Source organism: Prinia subflava, chromosome 1 (genome assembly GCF_021018805.1).
Source record: "Prinia subflava isolate CZ2003 ecotype Zambia chromosome 1, Cam_Psub_1.2, whole genome shotgun sequence".
Classification (NCBI taxonomy): Eukaryota; Metazoa; Chordata; class Aves; order Passeriformes; family Cisticolidae; genus Prinia; species Prinia subflava.
This window is the reverse complement of record NC_086247.1, coordinates 65017515-65043111: the sequence shown is the minus strand read 5'-3', so window position 1 is coordinate 65043111 and position 25597 is coordinate 65017515. Positions and strand designations below refer to the sequence as shown.

At 41.9% G+C, this 25597-nt stretch overlaps 2 protein-coding genes across 22 annotated transcripts in view; one reads left to right on the top strand and one right to left on the bottom strand.

Moving 5' to 3' along the window:
* The window catches only part of LOC134551255 (poly(rC)-binding protein 3-like), a 141647-nt gene extending 122550 nt beyond the window's left edge, over window positions 1-19097 (top strand). For 8 of the 21 annotated variants that reach the window (XM_063398666.1, XM_063398690.1, XM_063398673.1 and 5 more), the window contains one exon: window positions 4999-7139. In XM_063398666.1, coding sequence (XP_063254736.1) covers window positions 4999-5347 — 349 coding nt within the window. In that variant the 3' untranslated portion in view covers window positions 5348-7139. The other 13 variants (XM_063398718.1, XM_063398799.1, XM_063398808.1 and 10 more) reach the window with 6 other exon arrangements.
* Window positions 14080-25476, bottom strand: ZNF830 (zinc finger protein 830). The gene is made up of 10 exons (XM_063398830.1): window positions 25309-25476; window positions 25111-25210; window positions 23948-24068; window positions 23384-23417; window positions 22115-22323; window positions 21677-21767; window positions 20938-21001; window positions 17851-17931; window positions 16445-16521; window positions 14080-14730 (listed from the first exon to the last, which is right to left on the bottom strand). Exons 1-10 carry the CDS (start codon window positions 25428-25430, stop codon window positions 14547-14549), a joined length of 1083 nt encoding a protein of 360 aa, XP_063254900.1. The 5' UTR covers window positions 25431-25476; the 3' UTR covers window positions 14080-14546.
* Window positions 25477-25597: the final 121 nt, after the last annotated feature.

The window sequence follows — 25597 nt, the reverse complement described above, 5'->3', positions numbered from 1 at the left end:
GACTGAGGCAATACATGGTTGGGGAGTGGCTATGTAATTTATGGCTTTTTTTGTTCTTTTCTTTTCCTCCCTCCACAAAAAAACTGTGTTATGAATCGAGCTTTGTGTTTAACTATGTTTGCTGTTAAGGTAGTACAAAGTATGTGATTTATGTGGGAGCTGCAGTCACAGCAGGTCTGTGGCTTCCTGTGGTCCAGCCTCCTCTCCATCCAGTTTTGTAGAGCATCACTGCAATGGTTGGAGTGGAGGAGCGGGAGGTTTGTGCAGCTCTGTGTTATAGCAGACAAAAATACTCCTTTTTATAATTTAGTCTGAAAGCAGCCTCCTAGGGAAAGATATATATAGGGGTGGCACTGTGCAAACTAAGATAAACCATTTCCAGCATCTTAAAACAACCTACAGCTCTTTTGATCTATATTCTTTGTAGCAAATGTAAGTCACTTCCGTAAGCCCTGTAATCAAATAAAAATGTGTTCCCTCCTTTAACCCTTAAGGATATGTTCTTCTCTTGGTGTTCAGGGATTCCCCACACATCGAGACGAGACTAGACCCCTTCATTTTTAGTTGCACAAACACCATATGGCATGCATCTGGATCTCGGAAGATAACAATTTAGGATCTTGAAGACAGCTAAAGCATGCAAATAAAATAATGCACTTATTAATGGAGTTGCAGTGAGCTGCTCACCAGAGACAGAAACTCTAGTGAACAAAACTGTTTGACTCACTTTAGAAAAGTCTGTGAACTCTCACACGAAGTGTTGATTACTGTTTAATGATTCTTGTGATGGAATGGGATCCGTATGAGGTCTTTTAACATACTTTGGCAAAGAAGAAAACTCCTCAGCAGTCATATACCACGGATCTCTATCTATACCCTGTGAAACCAGAAACAAAGTATTTTGTTCCTGTTAAATTTCTAGATAGAAGTCATTTGTTACCATCATCTACAATAAACCATCATATATTATTATGTACCATGTGTTGGAACTGTATTTAGATGAAGTGACTTCATTTGTAAATGAAGACTCTTAAAGTAATGTGTAATAAATTAAGCTGTAAGGTAACATAGGCAATTAAGGTGGCTTTTTCATTTTAAAAGCTGACACGGTTCCAGACTCTCCTTTCACATGAGACATTGCTGTCCAGCCAGGTGCCACCACAGCAGCAGTGCCAGTTCAGTCACATGGGAGGAAGACTGATGAGCTGTGAGGCAGGTGGGAGGTTTGCTCTAGTGAGATTTTGGTGCTGGGACAGGACAGAGGTGCAGAGCCAGGCAGCTGCTGCTGCCTCTCTGGGCTGGGAGCCACCTCCCAAACCTGCCACTGGTGATGCCATCTCTTTTAAAGGTGGTGGCATAAAACAGCTTTGGGGAAAGACGAGTACAGCACCTAGACAGCCCAGAGTGTGGTCTGGTGTGTGAAAATAATAACTACAAGAAATAACAGCCAGATAAGCATTCAGCATAAGGTAGATCTTTTTCTCCCCTACAAGATCTATTCTTCACGGGTGTTGGTTTCCAGGGCCAGTATTTCTGCATAAATCAATGCCTTTCAGCAACATAAGATGTAAAAAACCAAAATTATCTATCCACAGTATTCCTGAAACATATTGTGTATATCTTTAAGCTATCCTCCAACCAAAGTTGCTATCTATAGAATAATTTATCAGCTTGCTTTAAGACTTTTATTGCAAACTGGTGTTGGATATGTACATAGTATATTCTAAATAATAGATATATAAATATATTGATATAATATCAAGACAGAGATTTAAATCTTTCTAAAGTGTTGGTTTGGTTCTGTATTGCTTACCCGAGCGCTGGCCTCTGTACGAATAGAGCGTGTCTTAGCTTGTTTGCAGTAGAAATGTTTTATTTCCTGTAAAGCCTTGTGTCTCTTTGACTGGTCTCCACTGTAGTAACTAGATTTTCATTACCCAATTCCGTCTTCTTGCTTTTATTAAGATTGAACTGCAGTTTAGTTTTCCTGTGTCATATCTGACTTTGGGTTATAAATGAACTTAGCCAGCAGCACTTGCTCCTTGTTGAAGGGCAGTTTCCTGAAGGTATTTTTTTACAAGAGGTTCATTCACAGACCCAGCAGGACTGCCAAAGCCACACCTGCTCTCTTCTCCTCACCAGTTTCAGATAATGCAGGTGGCCCTCAGTGCATGTATTCAGAAGGTGCAGGCCTGCAAAGGGTCAATGTAAAATCATCCCCGTGAAATTTTGTATGAGGGCTGCCTCACCCTCTTTCACATGCAACGTTGCAACCACAGTTCATTTGGGAAACTGCCACTGCCATGGGACAGCATGAACTCCCACCTGATGAACTCCCACCTTATGTGTTGCCACCAGTAATAAATGGGAAACAGGGCAAATTACTGCTACAGTCGTACCTGTAAGAGTAAACCAGAGACAGGGAGTTGGAATGGCTGCTACCAAAAACAGCATTTTGGCCTGTGGGATCTGTTCTCCCTGCTGGTGCAGGAAAAAGCTTAGGCTCAAACACCTCCCCTCCATATCAGTCAGGATTATTTTGTTTTTGTTAAATGCACAGTAGACAAATTTGGAGTCACTGAAACACTGAGTCCTGCACTATCTTTCTATGGGCCTCCCTCCCAGAATAATACTGAGCAATACTGAGAAACCCAGCTGTATAAACTGAGTTTATCACATGTAGCTCCTACACTCCCAAGTCAAGCATGTACAGTGAAGTTGGAGTCTCTGATTCAGTGGTCTTGACATAAACCCCTCTGTGTGAGTAGATGGCAAGTAGCAGCGCAAGGGTGCACTTCTCTCTGCTTAGAAAAGCTAAGAGTTGCTCATCCAGGGGGACAGAGAGAGACTTCAGGGTAGGTAAATCAAAACTTCACCTCCCTCAAAGGAGTCTGAATTTCATGCACACACCCTCCTTCCCTCTCAGCTCCTCACAGAAAATGCACTCCTTCCAGCTTCCCAGCAAAAGCTGCTGTGTTTATGCTCCAAGAGCCCTCTTTTCTTTGTGGAGAAGAGAGGAGCTCAGTGCTGAGGCATTTCCCTCTCTCCTCCACACTCCTCTCCCCAGCTCAGACCCACTTCAGGTGTCCTGCAGACTCGCCATCAGCAGTGCTTTGGGAAGCTCTGGCCCAGTGTCCGCGTTCCCTGTGTAGCGCTGGTTGATCCTTGCCTGCTCACACGAGGCAGGCAGTGCGCTGCTCGTTGCCTTTCTCTGCCAGTGAATGGCCATGGGGCTGTTACTCTCAAAACTGTCTAGGGTGAGGAAAAGACAGGCTCTTCCAAGCCCTGTGTGGGGTGACCATGTTTCTTTCCAAGCCTGCAGCCTGGCTGCAGCTGCTCTCCAAGCCTGCTCACCCAGTCCCCAGCAGGGACCAGCACAAACCCTGTGCTGGGAAGCCTTCCTGGGCCTGATGGGGTGTGGTAAGAAAGCACCAAGCCCTCTGCATGGCCAGCCAGCAGCTTGCTGGCACTTTGGCACTTCACTCTGGAAGCAACGAGCTGCTACAGCTCCTCAGCTCACCTCAGGAGAAAGCGCAGGAGCCTGACAAGTTGGTAATTGCCAAAAAGACGACCTCAAACTTACTGGGAATACACATATAACTGTAAATAGCAAAGGTTTTCTAACCCATAGTCTTATTTCTGTGCTAGGTTGCCATAGCTCCCAGCTGGTCACCTGCAAAAAAGCGTCCTGAAATTAGTATTTGTGTTATTTGCCAACCCAAAAGCCAGTGCAAAAGCTGCAACAAGCAAATGGGCAAAGGGAGGATTTATCTAGGCAAACATTTTGGCATACAAAGAAAACAGTGTGTCCTTGGAATTACTGTATTTTAATGTTGGAAAATGTACAGAAAAGCAGGAGTATATGGGCCAAACTCGTCTTGCCTGCTGATGGTGGAGTTAGATTAAAGGGAAGGTGGTTTGATTCCCAAAGCCTCCCAAGAGCCCCTCACTGCCCTGGGCTCAGAGGTGGGGTCAGTCTCGCGGTTCCTGGTGCTGGCGGGGTCTGTGTGAGGATGTGTCTGTTGTATCCGTGTAGTTCCTTGTCTGTCAGCTGGAAAGCTTTGTCATGTCCACTGTAACCACCGCGCCAGCTCAGAAAGGATACCACTGCTGTGCAAGCCGGGCTGTTCTTCAGTGTTCCTTTTACTAATTTACTTATTACTAGATTGCATAAATATTTTGTTGTGATATAAAAAAATGTCTGGGGAAAGTACAAACCAAAGTGAACACACCGGCTAATCTGGTTTGTTTTATATGAAAAATGCACATTGACCTCACAGTGAATGAAATGAAAAACTAACTCTCTTAAAAAAAGCAAAAAAAAAAACCCAAAACCACCAAAACTTTATGCCTTAAATGGAAGCAGCAAATTGTTGCTTGGTCTGCTCTCATCCTAGCAAAATGACAAAGGGTACTATTTATGGCACAAAACTGACAAATTGAAAAAAAATACCAAAACCCCCCGCATCCCCCTTTCAAAAATACCCTGATTTTGAAAAGCAAAATTCACCATATCAGTGCTGGGGAGTAAACTTCATAGTTATTTTAAGTTTTCTTTTAAGTTTCGTTTTTTCCATCTTTTTGCCATTACGTGCATTCCTTAGATTTCTTTTTTTCATATGTAAAATGAACTAGCAACACCCCCATACCCTCTTTCCTTTTCCTTTTTTTTCTGTTCTGAAAGAACTTTAGAGTCTCAGTAACGTTTTCCCCATCAAATCATGGAAAACCCTTTCGTTATTTCTCTTCTTTAACACATAACATGTTCCTCCTTTGACCCTCATTTTCCCTTTTTTTCTCTCTCTCCCCCTCCTCCCTCCCACTCGTCTGTTCCTCCTTGTCCACCGATCTAATCCTGGATCCTGCCCTTTCGTGGTTGCTGTCCTTCCCTCCCTCCTTCCCTCCCTCCCTCCTCCTCCTCCTCCTCCTTCTCCCGGCCCCACCGCCCTGGCTGAACCCTCCCAACCTGTTTGTTCCTCTTCCTCTCTTCGTTTGCAGCTTAGAGATGGCTAAAGTCAGCACCCAGACCGCTTCCGTCACGACCCCTGTTGACCTCAACATGAACCTCTCTCAGTCTGCCACCCCTACCTCCACCCCCACCTCCATGGCCGTGCTGGCGGCCGCCTCCGCCGCTACCGTCAGTACCCCCCCTCCCCTACCAACTCTGCCAACCACCCACTATGCCGTTCCTGTCTCCAGTCTGCTTGGCATGAAAACTGTCCCACTCCTGGCACTAAATGCCGCGGCCGCCGCGGGGGCCACGGGGAGTTTGTCCGCTTACACTGCCAAAATTCCTTCGACGAGCGGGGTTAAGAAATCTGACCGCCAGAAGTTTGCTCCATATTGAAGGGATGAGACACAATGCAAGCTTTGCCAGCTCTGCCAAGAGTCTGTGGTAGATCCTAGTTATCGAGGAAACAATACGGCATCTTTTCTTTTCTGTTCAATTGCTAGTGTTAACTGTTGCCGACTCAAGTCGTCTTCCGCTCTCCATAACACCTAACACCGGCACCACCTCCCAACTAGTTCCAACAGCAGCGGGTGCCAGCCCGGGCTCTTTCTCCCCAGACACCATCCTTCCCACAGGCTGCAGCCAGGGCTGGCCCTCCCAGCCCAGCAAGGGAGATGCACTGAAGAGACAGAAAAAAGATGGGGCAAAACGGGGACGGTCGGGTCCTGCTCCAGCAATGCTGCCCGGCATAAAAACACACTTAGATGCATTAGCAGGGATCCCTCCAACTGCAAACAACTCCTCGTGGCATCTTCATAGATGTATTTTTTCTATTGCTAGAATGTGTAATGATGATCACTAGTGCCCCTGCAAAGCACTGCTGGCCCCCTCAGTCATTCTGCTGTTCCCAAAAGGCCTGGAGACCCTCATGCCCCAGTCCCAAAATCTGCCTGTGGGCAGGAGACAGGGGTCAGGAGGTACCAACGTCAGGTGCTTCTGCATACAACAAATGAAGCTTTCTGGTCTGAGAAAAACTGCTAAATTAAAATGACTGTAAAACAGTAAGGAAAAAATATCAGGCATCTGTGCCTTTCCACATGATTCTTTTAAAGGGTGCAACCATTCCTCTCTGCTTTGGAAAAAGATCATTTTTAGAACTCTGCTTTAGCGAGGGAGGGCGAGAGAGAGCAGGCTCCTTTTGCACTCAGATGTTTTACATACACCAGCACACTACTTATTTCTCTAAGTTCTTCAGAGCAAGTACCAACCAGATGCCGTCACTATCTGATAGTTCCTCTCGTGTATGTTTTATTCAGCCAAAACGACCATTTTTCGTTAGCTTTCTGTACAAAATACAGCCCTGTTTAACTTGCCATCATCATGGAGGCAGGTTGTATGGTAATCATGAAAAACTTGTAGCATTTTAGAGGTCGTTCAAAGGCTGCTGCCTGGATCCCATCCCTTTACCAAGCACTTCAGGATGTTCAGATTAACTAAAACGAGATGGGTAATGGCAGCCAAAGCCAAGAGAGCTGGGGAATGGAGTGGCTGGTTGCCAGCTGTTGGAACTAGTTCTTAACTGCATTTTATGTTTGTCCATCCATCTTCTTTTTAATTTTTGTTGCATAATTCAGTAATGCAATATTGTTTTCCTCACCACTTCCAAATCCAGAGTCCCATTAGCCCGCCATGTTCATCCACTCTGCACTCCTTGGACACAAAGCTTTAACAATTGAACTGTATTCAGTGCATTTTAATATAAACTAAAAACACAATGCAAATGCAATACTTTTTAAGACATGGTATTTCAAAGTGTGTTATTGTATAGGGCTAAGTACTATCTCAGTATTTTGTGTCATTTCTGTATTCTGTGGGCTTTTCTTCACCTTAGCACCTTTGCACTAAGTTTTGTCACTGTAACCATTTGTAGATCTGCCATTGTTAAAATTTGCACTTATCCAAATGGGGTTTTTGGTTGGTTTTGTTGGGGGTTTTTTTGGTTTTGTGGTTTTTTGTTTGTGGCTTTTTTCTTTTTTTCTTTTTTTTTTTTTGGCATATAATGGAGGAAAAACTGGGAATAATTTCAGGGTACCACAGCTATTTAAAAGCTCTAGAAAACTGCTGTAAAATTGTTCTGGACTATTGTAACTGTTTCAGTAATTGACATGGAAGAAAAAAAAACACAAACCCACCAACCTCTGTGTGAGAAAACTTGCCTGCACTGAAATGCTGTTCTATGCTGGTTGTACTCAAGTGGTATTTTTTTAATAGTGAGAAGATTTTTTTCTTTTTTTTCTTTTTTTTTTTTTCTTTTTTTTTTTTTGCCTTTTTTTTCTTTTCCTCATTTTTGTTCCTACATTTTAGGCTGTCTTCAGAAGTTACTGGCCTGGGGGCTCTGTAATGTATCTCATCATGCCCTAGTGCAGTAGCCACCAGACAGGACTTTTCCAAAGCCCCATGAGACAATGCTTTCTATGGACTAATCTACAGAGGAGTTTCTGCCATTTCTAACTTTCTTATTATTCTGAGACATCAAAAGAAAACACTTCTTTTACTCTTTAAGCAACTGTGCTTCCTAACTCTTTGTGTTGCTTTCATTACTGTTCCAGTTTTAACACTGTTGTGGCTCATAACATAAAGCAAAGACAAGTTATTTTCGGGGGTTAATTTTTATTGATGTTCATGCTTTGGCTAATCTGTATAAAAGCATGGGCCGTTAGTGTTCTAAACCACTGTATTCAGCTAGAGACTCGACAGTAAGTTAAATGAGACGTTTTTATAAATAAATTTTTTTCCTGATTAAAAAAAAACAAAACAAAAAAACAAAACGTGGTAGCGTTGTGCATACAACTGTTGTGTTGTTTAAACTTTGTTCTTTGTAACCGAGTTGCTAACTTGTCATTGAAGAAGCACTATTTTATGGATTGTCAAACTAAGATCACAGACAAATTGCTTGTTTTCAATTCATGATTAAAGGTTTCATATCATCATGCTTAAGGTCCCAGTGCTCTTTGGGAAACAGTGTAACACCTGTGCAAGTCTGGCAGCTTTAGTCAGGATGTTAGTCTATTGTCAGGGGTGATGAGTCTCTTCAGGACTAGAGGGAGCCAGATTGTGCAATTAGTAGAGTAGGCAGTATTTCTGCAAAACTTGATTTGGTTTTTAACAAAGCTGCTCGTTGAGAACTTCTCACACTGCATAGAAAAGACAAATTTGGCTTCATGTTACAAGCAGCCGCTGATTTGTACCTCTGGTCTTTTCCCAGACTGATCTATAGATCAGATACTGGAGAAAGGAAAACGGGAACAGAAGAATGAACCTGGAAGCTGAGTACTGTATTACTAAGGCCCTTGGTACTTGCCCATTCCCAGCAGCACTGCCCAGTGGCAAGGCTTGTAGTCAGCACCTTCCACCGTGCCAGGAGCCAGCCCAGCAGCTGGGAGGAGCATGGCAATGTGCAGGAGGAGCGGGAATGGAGAGCTGAGCAGGCCCGGGGGCTGTGTCCTCCTGCCCTCACACTGCTCCAGCCGTTCAAACCCTCCTTTGGATCTGCTGAAGCACTGCAGTCACAGCCTCGAGTTCTCTCTGCACACACAAGCAAAAGAAAGGGGCTGGCCAGAGCTGTTGCTGCACTACAGCAGCCCTGGCTGTGCTCTGGCCACCTCTCCTCTTAGGGCACTGGCAGTACTGTCACAGGTATGGCTCTGGCCTCATGAGGAAGCAGCTTTTTGGCAGTGCAGGAGTAGCATTCTTAATGACACAGGACTGATTGTACAGCCTCCATCTCCTACTCTGTTAAAGGTCTCTGCCTGCCTTCAGGGGTTTAGCTTGGGGTCCTGCTTCCCCTCCCCACCCCGCTGAGCTTTTGAGACATACCAGGATTATTCCCCGTGGCTCCCAGGGTACAGACAGCTCTCCAGTCTGAGCCTGGAACAAGGGCACAACCAGGACAGACCTGGAGACCTGTGGAAATCAACAGAGTTCTCAATACAGATGCAGCCCCAGAACAACCCCGATGAGGAAGGGTGCTGAGGAGCATTACAGAACAGCTCACTGCACCCCAGCACCCAGGAGACCTTACCCAATGTTGACAATTAGCTATTCCAACCCTTAGAAAAACTATAGGCTGTAATACTGATTTGATAAAATTCTGTTACTATTGCTTAAAATATATTTTTATTACTTAAAATGTGTTTAACTTCTCATTCTTGAAAGGAGAGCTGAAGCTGCTTTCACAGCAGAGACCTCCGTAAGTGTGCATTTCTTCAACAGCAAAATTTCTATTTCTATGGCTAGCCTGGCTACTGTAAATGAAAAATAATAATAAAAAAAATTATTGCAGCTTAACACTAAGTAGGTCAAAGCTTTGCTCTCCCAGTAAAGCTGCCAGGCAAAGGGCAGCAGCAGCTCTGAGGTGTCTAGTATCTTTCACATTAATAATTCACACGTGCCTTGCAGAATTGAAAGATTTAAGCAAACTAGTGCAGGGGCACGTTTGTGTCAGGAATGAGGAGAGGTAAAAAAAAGACACATAGACAAAGAAGGAAGTCTTCTGAGAGGGTTTTTGCAAAAATACAGGCAGAAATGTGATAAAACCTAAGCTTATGGTAATTTCATTATTTTAGTTGGAAAATATTTCTAAATGGCAAGAAAAAGCTCCTAATAGCTTTAATACACAAAACAGACAAACAAGAGACAAGGTGGTAAAGAAAAAAGGAAAATAGGGTAAAGAATAATAAATAGTAACTGAGACAGAAAAGCAAACCACTCGTGCCCAAAGGTAGATAAGAGGGAGGATGCACTCCCTGTGAAAAGGTCACTGCCCACACAAATGTGAGTTTCCAGATGAAAGACAGCACAAGTTCCGCACCTTTTGCGTCATCAAACTGGAATTAGGTTTCTGGAAACATCTCAAATAAATTCAAGCAGCAGCTCTGTTGTGTTTCTCAAGTGAAAAAACATTGACAGCATGAATGCAGGCTGGAACCAGAAGGAAAACAAACCAAGTTGGTCCTCTGCTAATACACAGCGTGCCTTCTGTTCTCAGGCATAGCTGGAGGGCATCTGTGGGCCCAAGGTTCACATTTGTGCCAGTCAAGCTCCTAGGAAGCAGCACAGTCTCGCTGGTGCCATGAACAGAGGCACTGGGGAAGTACCTCAGCCTCAGAAGGCTGCACAGGCAAGGTGCTGTTTGTTGGGTTTGACAAGACAGTCTGAAAATCTCATTTCTTCCACATCCTTAATGTCAGCTGAATGTATTTCAGCACTGTTTGTATTCCTGGGACAGGACCTTCCCCTTCTGAAATGAGTGTCATGATTGTCTAGAAGTCACAGTGCTCACTGATCAGTGGTTCAGCAGTGGCACAGCATCTGCAGGAAGACTGTCATTGTCAGGCTGCTCAACTGGGTGACACAAAGCGTTCAAAGGACAGCACTGAAAGCAGGGATTTGAACAGAGATCTCTTCTATCCCCTGTGACTTCTGCAGCCACCAATGGTGCAAGGCATTAGTGCCTCCACTGTATTTTTGGAAGAAAGACCTGGTTTAGATGTCTACACAGAGGAACTGCTCACATTTGTTTTCCCTGCTATTGGGTCAGGATAATTCTAACTGAACTGATGAACAGAAGATGAAATGAAGGCAGATACTGAAAAACTGCTTCACACCTGAAATTTCCATCTCAGCCCGAGTAACACACTGCCCTTCTTGGCACAGAAGTGTACTTAATTCCTTGGTTCCAGGAAGGAATGCAGTAATGTTGGCTAAATCAGTTTCTGCATCAATGCATGTGCCCTGTCCCCCTACAGACTGGCATGTCTTATGACAGTAACTGAAATTAAAGAGTCAAAGTCATTTGATGGTACCTAACCAAAGGGAATTTCTGTAACATTACATACACTGTGGTTTCTAAGGACAGCTACAACATAATTCATGCAGGCTGGATGTCTGATTTTCTAGGGCAACCTTTATGGATTATAAGAAAAACGTATTTTTAAGTGCTGAAAATATTTTAATAATATGGCTTTTCTCATTTCTAGCTCAGTGTTTTTATGATGATAAAACGCAAAGAATCTAATTATCGTGGAATGTAATAAGCCAAATTTGTCTCTCCTCAAATTGAACTTATTGGCAGGGGCCTGGCCAAGCTAATGCTAATGTTCTTTTCAATCAGTATTTGCAATTTGAAGCAAATTTTAAAATTAAATGCCATAGTAGAGGAAACAACAATCACATTAGCAAATGAGCACATCGGTTTGTTGTTACTTGCATTTGTTGGTTTTGTACGGTCACTTTTAGGCTCCTCTGTACCAAATACAGACCTTGTTTCACATCTAAGGCATGACAGCAGCAGCTTATTTCTTTAAGGGCAGGAGAGAAGTGAGCACAGCAATTACATTTGTGACTGCCTGCCTTGCCAGAGGAGAGCTCACTACCAGCAGCTGTAGCTATGGGGAGTCGCTCCCATGGGAGCTGCTCCCGGGAACTCCATTTCAAACATGCAGGCGCACACGTTCTGCCCTGCAAGTCACTTACCAGCTCCAAAACCACCGAGCTGGGGAATCTCAACTCTCTACTTTTTGGTGGCATGAAATTCCACAGTTCTTAAGTCTGGACAACATTTTCCATTAGCATACGAGTAAGTAAGGATTACAAATCCTTCCTTCCTAGCTCTGATACTTCAGCTTTCTGCAAGCCCTGGAGAGCAGCGAACTACAACAGTCTTCCTAATTCCAATTAAAATTTCATTTTTAATAGTGGCTATTGACAGAGCTAGTTATTAGGATTACTTTCATCTTTATTGTTAAAAAATAGAATTCAAGGAAGTTAAGAAATTAAGGAAGTACCTATTTTTAAAAACAATCATTTCTTCTGGTTAATAACCTAGCTGAATAGTTCATCAGAAGTACATAAAATTGTTTTCTAAAACTGAAGACATACTTAAGACTGCAAACTAATTATCCCTATGTTTTTCTAAGATACAGAGTATTTCCCTTAATAAATTAGTTTGACTACTAAATGAGGTTAGGACACTTCCCCCTTCTCCCTTACAGCCATGCTACTTTCATTGCAAAAAAGCAGGATGATTTCTTGCCCTCTTGACACAGCAGCACCTGCATGTCAGTGGTCACAGGGGACAAACTCACTCCCATCATCTTCACAAAGTTCTCTAAAGCCTCTGTTTCAAAGGCTGAAGAAGGGTACAGTTGTATGCAGTAAGCTGTAAAAAACTTGGATACAACACTATTTGGAGATCTGTGAGATTCCTGCAAGGAAAAGAGCACCAACTCCTAAACAAGACAACCAAGAGGGATGGATGCTGTCACTTCCTGAGCAATGCACACACCTCCTGGCTGGTCCATCTCTACTCTTCCAGCAAGTTATGCAAGGAGAATGAGTAGAATGATGAGTGATCTGGTGTTTATTCCTGCCATCTATTCCTAATAACAATGGGCTGCACTGGTTTGGATTTCAGTGTTCAAGATCCCTGCACTGTAACCAAACTCACTGCCTTTAGCCTCTTACCACAAGATACCTCTAAAGACGAGCGCAACTGGACTAAAACAGCTGAACTGTTTTAATGCTCAGTTAATTTCCTACTCATCCACAGCTGAAACCATGATTTGCAGATTTATGCGCAAGATGAAAGTAAAATTACAGAAAAATGTACAAAAAGGAAGTGTAATTTATAGACTCAGAGATTAGCATTTTTATACTGTCAAAACATGTATCCATGATGCTCAGGGTAACCTGACTTTCATTACATCTGTTTCTCTGATACTAAGCCAAGTGCAGAGTGGTTCTGAAGTTCAATGTTAACGAGCTTGTGTGCTTTGGTGTGTGGGATCAGTGAAAAGCAAAGATAAACAGAACAATTACAAACTTAGCTTAGCTTTTCTCAGAGGGAAATGAGGGAGTGTGTTTCAGCTTGTTTTGAAAAAGACTCTCCTGTTAACACTGCTCCACCCTCTCAGCTGGACATTCTCTTTACAGGGATAAATGGATCTAGAGATCTTTCACTGCAGCATGACAGGCACCTTAGACATTGATATTCAAATGTTTCGTGCTACACAAAGACATTTTATTTCAGTTTTGGTCCAACTAAGTTTTCTCCAACTTGTCTAAATATGATTTATTTCAATATTCTCTGAACAATTATTCTGTATTTCAGTACTCTCTGAATGTTGCTGTCTCAGTGACAGTCCTAGTTCATGTAAGACTGCACGTGTGAGCAGGAATGTGAGCATGCAGTGAACCACCAAGGACCACTGCCTGAATTTTGACAGCTTTATAAATAGGAAGAGCTGAACCCAAGGATGGTGGAAATTGGGAGTGATAAAAAAGCATCTCACTGTAAGGAAAAGGCTTCTGCCATATCAAATATTACCCCCAAAACAGGCAAATCAAACATCTAAGTTTAGTTCTAATCTTTATTACTTGGTTGATAACCATCTCTGAGGCAAGTAACTGGAATGCTTTCATAAGAGCAAAGCTTGTTTTCTCCCTTTAAAATCTCACTAGTTTTATATCTAGAATATTATAAAAAAGGTTAACCTGTTCTTAACAACTTTACTTTTCGATACCAGTCACACATCCCTCTTATTTTTAAAAAGTCCTCAGTAAATTTGAAATATGTGGAGATTTGCAAAAGTAAAAAAAAGAAAATAAATAAAATAGACACTTACCAAATATAGTTCTGCTTTCCATGTCCCAGTCTTGTCAAGTTTGTTGGTTCTTGGTTTTACTTAATCTGTGTTTATCAGAACAGAATCAATTTCAGATGCTTTCTGTGCCTAAGATAGTCTTTTAAGAAAATTTACAGTATTTGCAGCTATTATTTTACCTCCTCATATTCCAGTGCAGTACCTTCCTCTCATGCATTTTGTCACCCTTTCATTAAGTGATGCAGATATGTAACCACTGTGTTCTCATCCCTCTGGTTCAAGAAATGTGAGGTATGCTACATGATGGCTGCACTAAGCAAAACAGGAGACTATAAACAAAAATATTCAGCAGTGCTATGGCACAGCACAGGACATACACAGGATATCACAGGATATACAGCTGAAGCTGTAGCTCAGCATTTCTGAGCTTAGTCCTTATATACACAGAAAAGCTGTAACAGACCCTGAAAAGAAAGTACATATTTTATTGGGAGCTGGGGCAATGGACAGAAGGGCACCTACAAATTTTAAGAAAACATAAATGCATAATATTTTCCTTTCCCTAAACCCCCAATCTGGGAAAACTTTGTAGACTATGGACTTCTAGAGACAATAAGCCAAGTCTCAAAATTACCAAACTGAGCTAAGTGTGTCCAAAAGCCTAGAGATTCTTTACAGATTTATTAATCCCATTAAAATACTTCTGGCAGGAAACCAGCCATTTTAATAGGAAAGGTGTATTCAGTATTGTAAAACATTTGCAATATACAGTTTTTACAACAAGTAATACACCACCGTAGATATACAAAATTTTTTTAATAAGCTTTTTACCTCACGATCCTCTTTAAATAAATATTTACCAAAAGAATCTCCCTTCTAACAATGGAAATAACACCACAGATAAAAAGAGTATCAACCATGTTGCAGAAATGCTACAACAAAGCCCCTTTCACCCGCCAGTCTTGTGACAGCAAATCCTGCAGTTCTTCTTCATCTTCACTACCAACATCCTCCTCCTCTTTCTCTTGTGCTGCTCTTAATCTCATGGCTTCCTTTAACTTCTCCTTCATCTCGTCCTGGCGGTTCCGCAGCAGCTCGACACGGCGATAGCATTCACTGTTGGAAAGTGGAACACCTGTTAACATCTGGGGCCTTTCCACATTAATTTGATCCTCTCCAGTGCTGGATTTTGCTTCTACAACTTTGGATAAAGAAGGTTTACAGCTTCCCATCAAGGAAAAAGAAATAAGCTTTGAAGATGCCAGTGCACCTGCTCAGTGTTCATCAAGTGAGAACAGACCGAGGAGAGGAGAGGTGTGGTCAATTCTCTAGCAAAGAGATGGAATCCAAATACTGAACAACTGCAATACAGTCACAAGCCATTTTTCACAAAGCACAGAACAAATATTCACTTCCACACAAGAAGGAACACCATTCTTTGTTTCATTTACGTTTTTCATGACAGAAAGGTGTGACATCAATTATCAATTTCGATAACTGAGTGGTGGCATCTCTGAAAATAAAAAAAGCAGCACAAAGCATTCAGGTTCTTTATCTACTTCCTCTGTGCTGCAACAGAACATTTTAAGTAAACACAATGCAAAAGTTTCAGGTTTCCATTTACTTAAAAAGTTCTGTCCTTGAATTGTGTTTTATAACTATTCTGGCCCTTTTAAACGGTATTTTTTTGAAAATGCCAAGTACTACTAGCCTGATTTAAACTCACCTTGGCCCCTTTCATTCTTATTTGCTCAGAAGGGTAAGCACGGAGGGGTTAATGTCTGGATCCCATTTTCCCTGCCATATCACCAATATGACTCTTACAGGCAGTCATTGCTGCAGATTTGAAGGCCAAGGAGTTTATTTAATTTTCAACTAAATTTGAAATAGCCTGCATCTGAATATACTCAGAAGTCAAAAGTTACAAAACTCTTTAAAAAATCTACTTGGAACTTTTATTTTGGGGAAAATAATTACAGTAACACATTTGAAATACACTTACAGTAGCCTTAGCTAGTGAGAAAAATAAATCCTCAAAGAGAGGCAGGTTTAGCTCAAGCCCTCTCCAGAATTACACCAACATTGTTAAATGGCATTCCCGTAATTGCAAAATTCAGTTTGAACCCAATGCTGTTGTTGCCACACACTGATTACGTGCAGCATGTAAATCTGCCCAGATGGTTGAAACGTTGCTTTAATTTCTAGTGTCTTCTTTTTGTTGCATCTCTTTCTTTTCACTACCATTATCACTGTTAATATCAGAGTTCAACTACATGAAAACAGCAACAAACTGTTCCCCTGAGCTGTATTTCAGGTTACTGGGGTTTAAACCAATGCCCATCCAACCACCCCACCCACCATTTCAGCAAAACAAAACAAACCACTTCATGTAATGGAGTGTGCATCACTCCACAAAACCTTTAAGTAAACTTCTAGAATTAAAGAGGGTTTGCCACAGGACAGGACATTTTCAGTGCAGGAAATGTTTCTTAAAAATGTTCACATAAATCCTACATCAATCAAAATTCCCAGGGAAATATAAATTAAGACATTTGACAGGGGAAGAGGGACAGTTTGTTCCAAGAATTTGCCTTGTGTACTTTCAGTGATTCCAGTGCATTCTCTCTTTGGAGAAAGTTATATAACTTTGTACCAAAATCCATGTCTTTATTAGGTATCATTCTGCAATTTGAGGGAGTCTGTCCTTCAAATACTCAGATGATTAATGAAAGGCAGTATTGCAGATTAAAAGTGTTTTTATCAGTCTAGTCAAAGAGCAATCCATTACTGCTGGAGAACAGAGAATCTGAGGAAAAATTGATCTACTTACATCTGCTCATCAATTTCTCCAATCTGGCGATCTAGTCGTCCCTCCTCATCATCTTCTGCCACTATTGCTTCTGAAATCTAAACCAGAAAAGCACTGAGAAAATTCACCTTCACCCTGAATTCCACTTCTGCTCCTTGACAATGTCTGTGTCCTCCCCTGCTCCCCTCTACCTCAAGTTAGTGTCAGTCTCCTCCACGTATATTCCCATCTTCACAAGGGCAAATACAGAAGAAAAAAAAATGGTCTGGTTTAATTTGAAATGGAAATGCTTTTTCTTAAAATCAGAAGTAGTTTGGCTGCTTTGGGGTTAATCTTTGGAAATTTTTAATACACTATGATTTGAAACTGAGCATAAACAAACTACACACACCCACAGTGTGAGGCTGAAATGGGAGCTCTATCCCAGTGCTTGGGACTTCAATACACACCACTTACTGAACATACTGTTTAAATATTCCCACTAGATCCCCAAGTGTTTCTAACCTGTTATTTTTTTCAGCATATACTTTCTCAAATCTGAATGTCTGGGAGATGCTATGCAATCAATGGTCCACGCATAACTGAGAAGATTCCTCCTAAGCTGAAGAATTATCTGAATGGCTTATGCTAGCAAAATGTATCCACCACCGCTTTTGTATGAACATTCGCTCTGTTTATAGTGCTGACTGCTTTAAAATGAGCAATGATACATTTCTCTGCACCACTCTTCTCAGCAGCTGACATATGAGCAACTATTTACAAAAATTAAAATAATTAACAGGATAGCAAATACTCTAGGGGAAGACTGAGAACACCATGTAATCTGTAATACAGTTTTATATTGTACACAGGGCAGATAAACACCTGCTGCAGGAAGACTTTCCATGCAATGGTAAACAGTGAAAAATGAAGTACAGAAAAACTTTGGCCAATTTACGTGTCTCAAACTCTTTTGTCACTTTCCCAGATTCTGGAGTTCCTTTCCAGTACATTTAAATTAAACATGAAATCCAGGTTACCTACACTTTATAGATACTTTTTTTAAAAGACAGACAAATGGGTAGTGCTTTTAAAAGTTAAAATATGAATATAGATCTAAAGAAGAGCCCATGATTGTATCCTGTTTGATACAGCACACTGATCTGAGGTGTATGCTAGCTAAATAGTATTTAAATAAAATACAGTGAAACAAATGTAACTAGATATATATGACTGGATCTTGATTACAAGTTTTCAACTTAATTTCCTGTTAGTGGAAAATACAAGGAACCCTTTGCTCATTTATAAAGTGCATTTAACCACACACTGCAATGAAACAAACAGCTGACAAATGCAGATATCAGCCATTCTGCAGAGCTGCATGAAACTGTTGTTTTCCTTATTGTGTATAGTATTTAGAATCAATAAATATAGATTCCATTACTTACTGTGTTGACCTGTCGCATTGCCTTTTGAAATTCATCCCATTCTTTGTCCATCTGATCCTTTGGAGCATCAACTTTTCTCACCTAAGGAACATGAAAATTTATAAATTAACAATTTAAGTCTGATGACTCTCTGGGGCACTGTAAAAAAAACCCAGGAGAAATAGGAAAAATCATGCTGTGTTATCAGGAAAGTCTGGTTGATGTACTTCAGTTTAAGTAATGGATATGAGTGAGAGAGAGCAGCTGCACAATGGTTGGGAAGAAAAAGCTGACTCTACTCCTGGATCAAAACAACGGCCATGACTGCAGCATTGCAAAATAATTATTGACTAAAAGTGGCTGGTGTGGAATGTCTGGAGTCACAAAAGGGAGTTTGATGGTCTGTCATTTCACTGTGTCAGGTGATAACTATTAAATTCTTCTGTAAGCTGCCTGTACAATTGCATACAGTAGCCATTTCACAAGCCAAAAAGCAGTGAATTGTTTGCCTTTGGCATAATGTAAAGTATCAAACTTTTCAGTCACTAGTCTGCTGGTGTTAGGTAGCCTGACTGTATTTCAAATGTAGTCTAATTTTCTTGGCTAAGCAGAAGAAACTGTACAGCTACAAACCAATTTTAATGACATGCAAAGCTTTTTATTCTGTGGTAGATGGCATTTAGAACTAAGACATGAAGTCTGAAAAAGTAGAAGTGGTAAGAATGTGTTTAAGATCTACAGCCAAGGTAATCAAAGCCAGATTGTGCTTTTAATGCAAATAAATAAACAAGGTAGTCTACCTGTGTAATTAAAACTTCCACAATTCAAGACTGGAAGATGTGGCATATAATGTATTTTAGAGGACAGATTATGCCTGACTCAGGACTGGGTAGAAATTGTACAGCTAGGAGAACTAAGCAGTTTGAACATAATAAGTCATGACACCATCTTTTTGCATTAGTTTTACTTTCCCTTTATTCATTCTGCTCTTTTGGTGACATGTCAGTCATCACCTTAGTAAAGACAACAGTTTGGTGCGTTTTGTTCCTGAGTGATTATACAGAATCAAGTAGTATGAACTGAGTTTATAGAATAAATTAGAAGCTTCCAAGCAAACTCATACTGGGAAGTAATAGTCATCATTTCGTTTTTCTGTTCTGTTCTAATTTCTATCATATGTGTATGTACTGTGTTATTATGCATTGTGGTTGTCTTTTGTAATTCATAATTATTTGTATTTCTTACAATAAATTTAAACACTAAAGTTATTAGTTTTCCTTGAAATATTTATCTAATCTAGAATTTATATGCTTTACAAATACCTGATAACAAGCATTTTTCACACCCACAATCTCCCTTTCAAATGCCCAGTTAATTCTTACAATAATTATTTTGTCTGTGATTCCAACACAGAACCACTGCAGCCACCTTTATGTAAGTGATGTCACAAACATTTTCCTTCCTCTGAGTATCAGTTACACTCCAAGAGGGCTGATTAAAAGGAAAAGCCTCTGCAGGCAATTCAAGGAGGAGCTGACTGGAACAAGTAACCACCTGTAAATTCCTCAGTGGAGACAATCAGCAGAACAAAGGTCGCTAACCAGTGTCCTCACAGATGTAAGCAGATTCTGCTTTGCCTGCTAGGCATTCCTGCACTTCCAATTTACAATGAAACTAAGTATCTGAAAAATTTAATACTTCAATTAGACACAAAACCAAACCAAACCAAAAAACCAGCCAAAGCATGGCTTTTTCAGCTACATATTTCAATATTCGGAATATCATCATTAAAAAGTATTCAGACATGGCAACACGTGGGCATGAGTAGTGCCAAAAGAGTCTTGCCAGAGCAAATAAAACACCTAAGCTGGGCCACTGGGACTAACTGAACATGAAGAAGCATTATTTGGAAGGTCTCCAAATTAGATGTCATGGCTTGGCCTCACAATGCCATTTAAATCCACCACAAGATTTCCACTGTGTGAACAAGGAAACAGACTCAAAGAAAATAAAAGACTTAAGCCTACAGAACTGTATTTCAATAAAGAAAGCAAGAAAGCCATCAAATCTATGGCAAATTTTACAAAACAAAACAAAAAAATGTTTGTAGTTCCAATACCAGTGTTTATTTTGGTCATCATTTGGCACTGTGCAAGCAGAATGAAGTAGGAATGTTTTTGATCACAATTTCAAGATTTTTAATTGTGGGTTTGGTGTTTTGTTTGTTTGTTTTTGTGTTTTTTTGTTTTTTTTTTGAGAAACAAGGTGAATACCCACATTTCTTTTCTCTTCTGAGCTTCATAAAACCCCAAAGTGGTAGGAGACAAGAGGGGTGAAGACCAAGTTCACTTTTGTGGTGTAACCAGTACTGCAGATGACAGCGATTGCCATAATGGAGCTGTTTTCATTCCAGCAGGATGCACCCTGTGAGTCACACAGTAACTCAACACTTTTCAGCAGGCTCTCACAAAGGGCTTTATAGAACTGTTACAGCCCCAATTCCAAAGCAAAATTGAACGTACAGATTAAATGAACTGCTTTTCCTGGGATGACTCACAGAAATAAAGGCAGATTGTCCAAATCTCAGTTCAGCATGCCAACCAACAAATGACATTTCTTTAAGAGCCACAGAGAACCATAATCAATACCATAAAAACACTTTCCAACAGATGATTTTAACAAGCTCTTCCAGCCCATCCCTGTCCCTTTTCATGTTTTCTAATTTGCACAGAATGAATGTTTAAAGCTGCACCAGGGGAGGCTCAGACTGGGCAGTAGGAAGCGTTTCTTTACCAACAGGGTGGGCAAACACTGGAACAGGCTTCTGGGAGAGGTGGCTGATGCCCCAAGCCTGTTAGTGCTCAACAGGTATTTGGAAAATGCCCTTAATATAAAGTTTTAGCTGCTGTTCAGCCCTGACATTTTCAGGCAGTTGGACTAGATGATTATTATAGGCCACTTCCAACTGAAATAGTCTATTCTAGTCTAAATAGTTCAGTCATTTTCTTATATTCCAGTATGATCACTGGAAAAGCATCCTTATTACTCAGAAAATCATTACAACAGGCAGAAATAAATCCAGCAGCATATAACGAGTAGATCACTTACTTTTGCATCCACTTCAGGATCATCAAAGAAACCTTCTGGCAAAGCTTCAGCAGTGTTTTCTTTCCTGAAATATTTGATTGCTATTAGCCCAAGTTAACACTTTACAATCTGCTTTATTGAAGAGTTAAAAATAGTCAAGAATGAAATTCATAATCCTTTGTGTAAGTAGGTAGAAACACAGCAAGTTTTTAAGCCCTTAGTTTTATCTACCACCATCAAAACATCCTCCTTCAGCTTGGTCTTTCCTCATTTTGATAGAACTGCACAGAAAGTGCAGTTCAAATCTCACTGTTAAAACAAGAGATGTAGCTTATGCTTTTAAAACTACTTTTTCCAGTGTGCTGAACACTAAATATTGTAACAGCACAGCTGCTACTTCTGAAGGACTAAAGCACTGTCTAAAGGAGTGCTCAAGTGAGCTGAACCATTACTACAGAACAAGCAGTTTCCTTTAAACAGTGCAAAGCAGTGGTTGACATTAAGCTCCCACAGTACCCTGTGTTAAAATCTGCAAACAGATGTCAAACAGGCTCTGCATGACATTGCTCCATCTCTTCTCCTCTCCCTAGGGTGCAAGATCCCTGTCTGAAATAATGCCTGAGGCTGACATATATACAAGCTATGCTGAATGCAACCTAACAATAAGTTAAGATTTCTAAGTACCACAGTCTCTGTTTCCTGGGAGATGGATGTTTATTTATAATTCCTGAGACTATCAATGTTTGATTTGACTGCTTACCTTTCGACTACCTTCTCCTGTACTTCTGCTTTCTGTATGGATCCTGAATGGGAAACTATAGGAGCAGCTGCAGTTTTGGTGTCAAAAAAGTCTATAGGAAAGGACAGAAATCCATGACAAAAAGAACAGCTGTTCAGGCATTTTCTAAAATTCCTACTAGGAATTTCAGTTAGTACCTTACTAAATCAAGGGAAGAACAGCCAGGTGTTACTTCCCTTGGCAGCCTCAAACAACTAGAACATAAAATGAATAAGCAACCAGCACACAGTAACAGGAGATTCTTTGCTAGTTTATCTCTACTTCCAGTATTACAAACCCTCACCATCACCTAATTACCCATCACCTAATGGCAATAATTAGAAAAATAAAATAAAAGCCTTTCATCGTCAGTTAAATCACAGGTTCTCCTTAGAGAATCATTATTTCAGTCATCATTACCTGCAGGCAGAGAATTAGCTATTACTTCTTGAGTTGGAGGTGGAATTTCAGTTTTATGCACAACAGAAGATTTGCTTGATTGTTCTTGTTCCTCCTCTTCATCGTCATCATCATCGTAATTCCCTGACAATAAGCGGGGAGCTGGGCCCTTGGAGAGCTGTACACTGGCGCTGTCTTGCTCTGCTTCATCAAAAAAATCTGCTGGCAGCCTGGTAAAGAGCCCACAACACAAGTGTTTGAAACTTCACACCCATGACTCCAGTGCAGCACGGGCAGCCCAGTCCCTCTGTGAGCAACGCAGGCTGTGAGATACTGAGCCCTGAGCTGACAGCTGCCAACACAGCCACTGTCTGAGGTCAGCACACACATGGGTCTCATTTTAAGTTCCCCAGAAGTGCTCAGGTTAATTCTAAATACACATTTTAGATGCATTTAGAGCAGCCACACAGGCTCAGCAATGAGAAAGCAGAGATTTGCTAGAATAGCTGCAGCCTGCCAGCCAAACATTTTTTCAACGTTGTATTTTAAACTAATCCTACCACCAAGTTCAAAAATGGACAAACCACTAAAGTGTTAATTTTGCACACAAACTCAAAATCCTACAAGGAAACAGCACGTGGTACCTATGCAAGATAGTAATTTATCCTGTGAAGTGCAGAGGAGACCCACAGGTGTCACCTGACATCTGCCAACCCTGCAAAGATGTCAGAATACCACCAGAAATTTTTAGGGGTGGTTGAGATGCTTAACCCAACCCCTTGAAGTCAAATACAGTCTTATATTTGTACAAGTTCAGCTGCAGCATATACACCTAAATGAATTTTTGGTGACAGAAATCATCCTAATGAAGATCTGTCATTTGTTAGCAGTTTTTGTTAATAAATATCATTTAATTATACATTCAAAATCTATCTTAATTTCAGACTCCCACCTCTTCTGGTGAATGTCAGCATTATTAGAGCACATGCTACAATCTACTTATGTTCAAGCTCTGCAATAGCACCACATGTCAATCCTTTAAAGCTTGTCAGTGAGAGTAAAAGAATTCCTGTTTTCTCAGAAAGTCTTACGAGTTGATACACTTATCTTCACCCAGTTTATCTCTACTTGTTCAGGAATATACAACTCTGTTAGAAAATGGGCAGAAGCAGGGATCTGCTGACTCTCTGAACCTTTGCCCTTGTCTAGCAAGCAGAGACAAGGAAGAGCTGGGTGAGAATGCCACTAACAATTAGAAAAAAATCCTATGTAATAACAAGAATTACTTACCCTGCTGAAGACGTGTGTGGCTTTTCATCTGCACCTGTACAACAGCCAAGAGTCACTTCTTAAAATCCATGCTTTTAAAAGAAACATCCGTGAGACTTCTATGACAGCACCAAGTCCCCAAATGCATATGTATTTAATGTAAATATTTACATGTCTGGTGGCACCAAGGAAAAAAATTAACTGTCTTCCCTTTGGCAAGAACTTTGGTGCAAGGTTTGAGGAAAACCAGTGACCTGATCCCACTGAAAAGGAGTAACACCAGTTCTAGGCAAGTGCTCCTTCTGCTGAATTTACACTGCTTCTCGATCTGTTTGGGCCAAGCCCACAGTTCCGTGCCCTCGTTTAACCCAAAAACCCAGAAGAAAACCAGGTAAATTTCCAAAAGCACCATTTTCTCCTCACGCAGAACTCAAAGATAGAGAGCAGGCAAACTTTCTCCCTTTTCAGCAGCAACGGGCTGACATTAACAGTCTGGTGTATTCATACTCACTTCCACAGGAACAAAACCAAAAGCTTTCAAGACGTAAAATGGATGGATTCTGGCAAGCATTTCCCTCTCATTACCTTTTACTCTCTTTAGGTCTGTATTTTCTGTCTCAACTGTTTTTCTCTTGACAGGATGAGATGATGTGCCAGCAGCCGAGCCAGTGGCCGTCTGCTTTGTGCCTTTTAATTCTGCAACTCTCTGTAAAGAAATAAAAATTCAGGACACGTTACTAGCAGTAACTTCTGGATTGCAGCTTAAAATACTGAGCTTTTACAACAGCTCATCAAAGTGAGCTAATATCTTTCTAGAACAAGAGCACTGAAACAGAAACCACAGGTACCAAAACAAAGGCCAGTGCTTCTGTCAGCCTCTGGACTGATGTGACATGGAGAAAGAGGAACTGACACTCACACAAGGGAGGCTGCACCAGTAAGAAAGAAAAGATGAAGAGCAGTGACACTGACAGCAGTAAGGCACTGGAGAAAAGAGCAGGAAGACTGGATTTATTCTAAGGTCCTGGAATATGAAGTGCTTTAAAATTAAAACACGGCACTTTAACAGCATGAAAGATGTCACCCTGCCTTGCCACAGTCATCCAGTCTGAATGCAGGCAAGGAACTGGAACCCCTCAGTTCCTTTGGTCTTTTCCCGAGTACTTGTAAAATTAAACACAGTCTTTCAGTTTTTGCTAAGAACAAGCAGCAGAACTTAAAAGGATAAAAAAAAAAAAAGGGTGGCATCCAACTACAAACTCCCTGACGTGCTTTACAAGTTCATCATCTTTACTGCTGAATTATAAAGAAAAATAAGCGTATTTTCTTAAACCCGCATAAGCTGTCACTTGACAGCTCACAGGTCCCCGAGCAAGCCCAGGGGGACAGAGTTTCCAAGTCCGAGGTGCAGACCAGTGGCAGCCAAAAGCTGTCGCTAAGGTGGGAACTGCTCCACCTGAGAAGCGGACGCCTGAAAGACACGGGACCTCCTTTATAAGGGCTGGCTCTTCAATCCCCGCACAGGCTTTAAGAGAACAGAACCCAGACCGAACAGCCAGCCCGGTTCCCACCCTCATCCCGGCGGGCGCTCCGCTGCTCCCACTGCCGCACAGAGCCAGGGGCAGCGAACCCCAGGCCCCGTTCTGGTGCGGCCTCTCCCCATCCCTCCCCTTCCCAAGCGCTGTCCTGGTGCTCCCGAACGGTGACAAAGCCCGGCCGAGGCCCGCACCCTCCGCACGGCCGCTCACCTCCCGGTGCTGCTTGCCCAGGACGTGGGTCTGCCACAGCAGCTCGCCCTTCACGGGCGCGTTGCACAGCGAGCAGCTCAGGTGCCCCAGGCTGTTGTACGTGTCGCCGCGTTAAGGGAAGCACCGAGCCGAGCGCGGGCCCGCCCCCTCCCTCCCTCCCTCCCCGCCGAGCTCCAGGGAGCCCGCTGCCGAGGATATTTGGCGAAGGGCGAGTCGATGCGCTTCTTGCCCGCGTTCTGGCGCTGCTTCTCCCTCATGAGGCGCCGCAGCTCCTCCTGCCGCACCTGCTTCCGCCCCGCGCCCGCCCCAGCCGCCGCCATCTTCCCCCGGCGCGCGGGGCGCAGGGGCGGGGCCGGCGCGCGCCGTGACGCGCCGGGAGCGCGCCGGGAAGGGAGGGAGGGGCAGGAGGAGAAGGAGGAGGAGAAGGAGAAGAAGGAGGAGGAGAAGAAGGGTGGGTGTGTCTCCTTCGTCCCCTTCCTCGGGATAT

What these genes read in the sequence shown, in the direction of transcription:
- ZNF830 (XM_063398830.1), bottom strand. Translation starts at nt 25,430, where the DNA reads ATGGCGGCGGCTGGGGCGGGCGCGGGGCGGAAGCAGGTGCGGCAGGAG. An exon ending in CCACACACGTCTTCAGCAGG is followed by an intron (nt 22,324 to 23,383) that starts GTAAGTAATTCT and finishes GCTCTTTACCAG; the next exon opens with GCTGCCAGCAGATTTTTTTG. An exon ending in CAGGAGAAGGTAGTCGAAAG is followed by an intron (nt 21,002 to 21,676) that starts GTAAGCAGTCAA and finishes CAAATATTTCAG; the next exon opens with GAAAGAAAACACTGCTGAAG.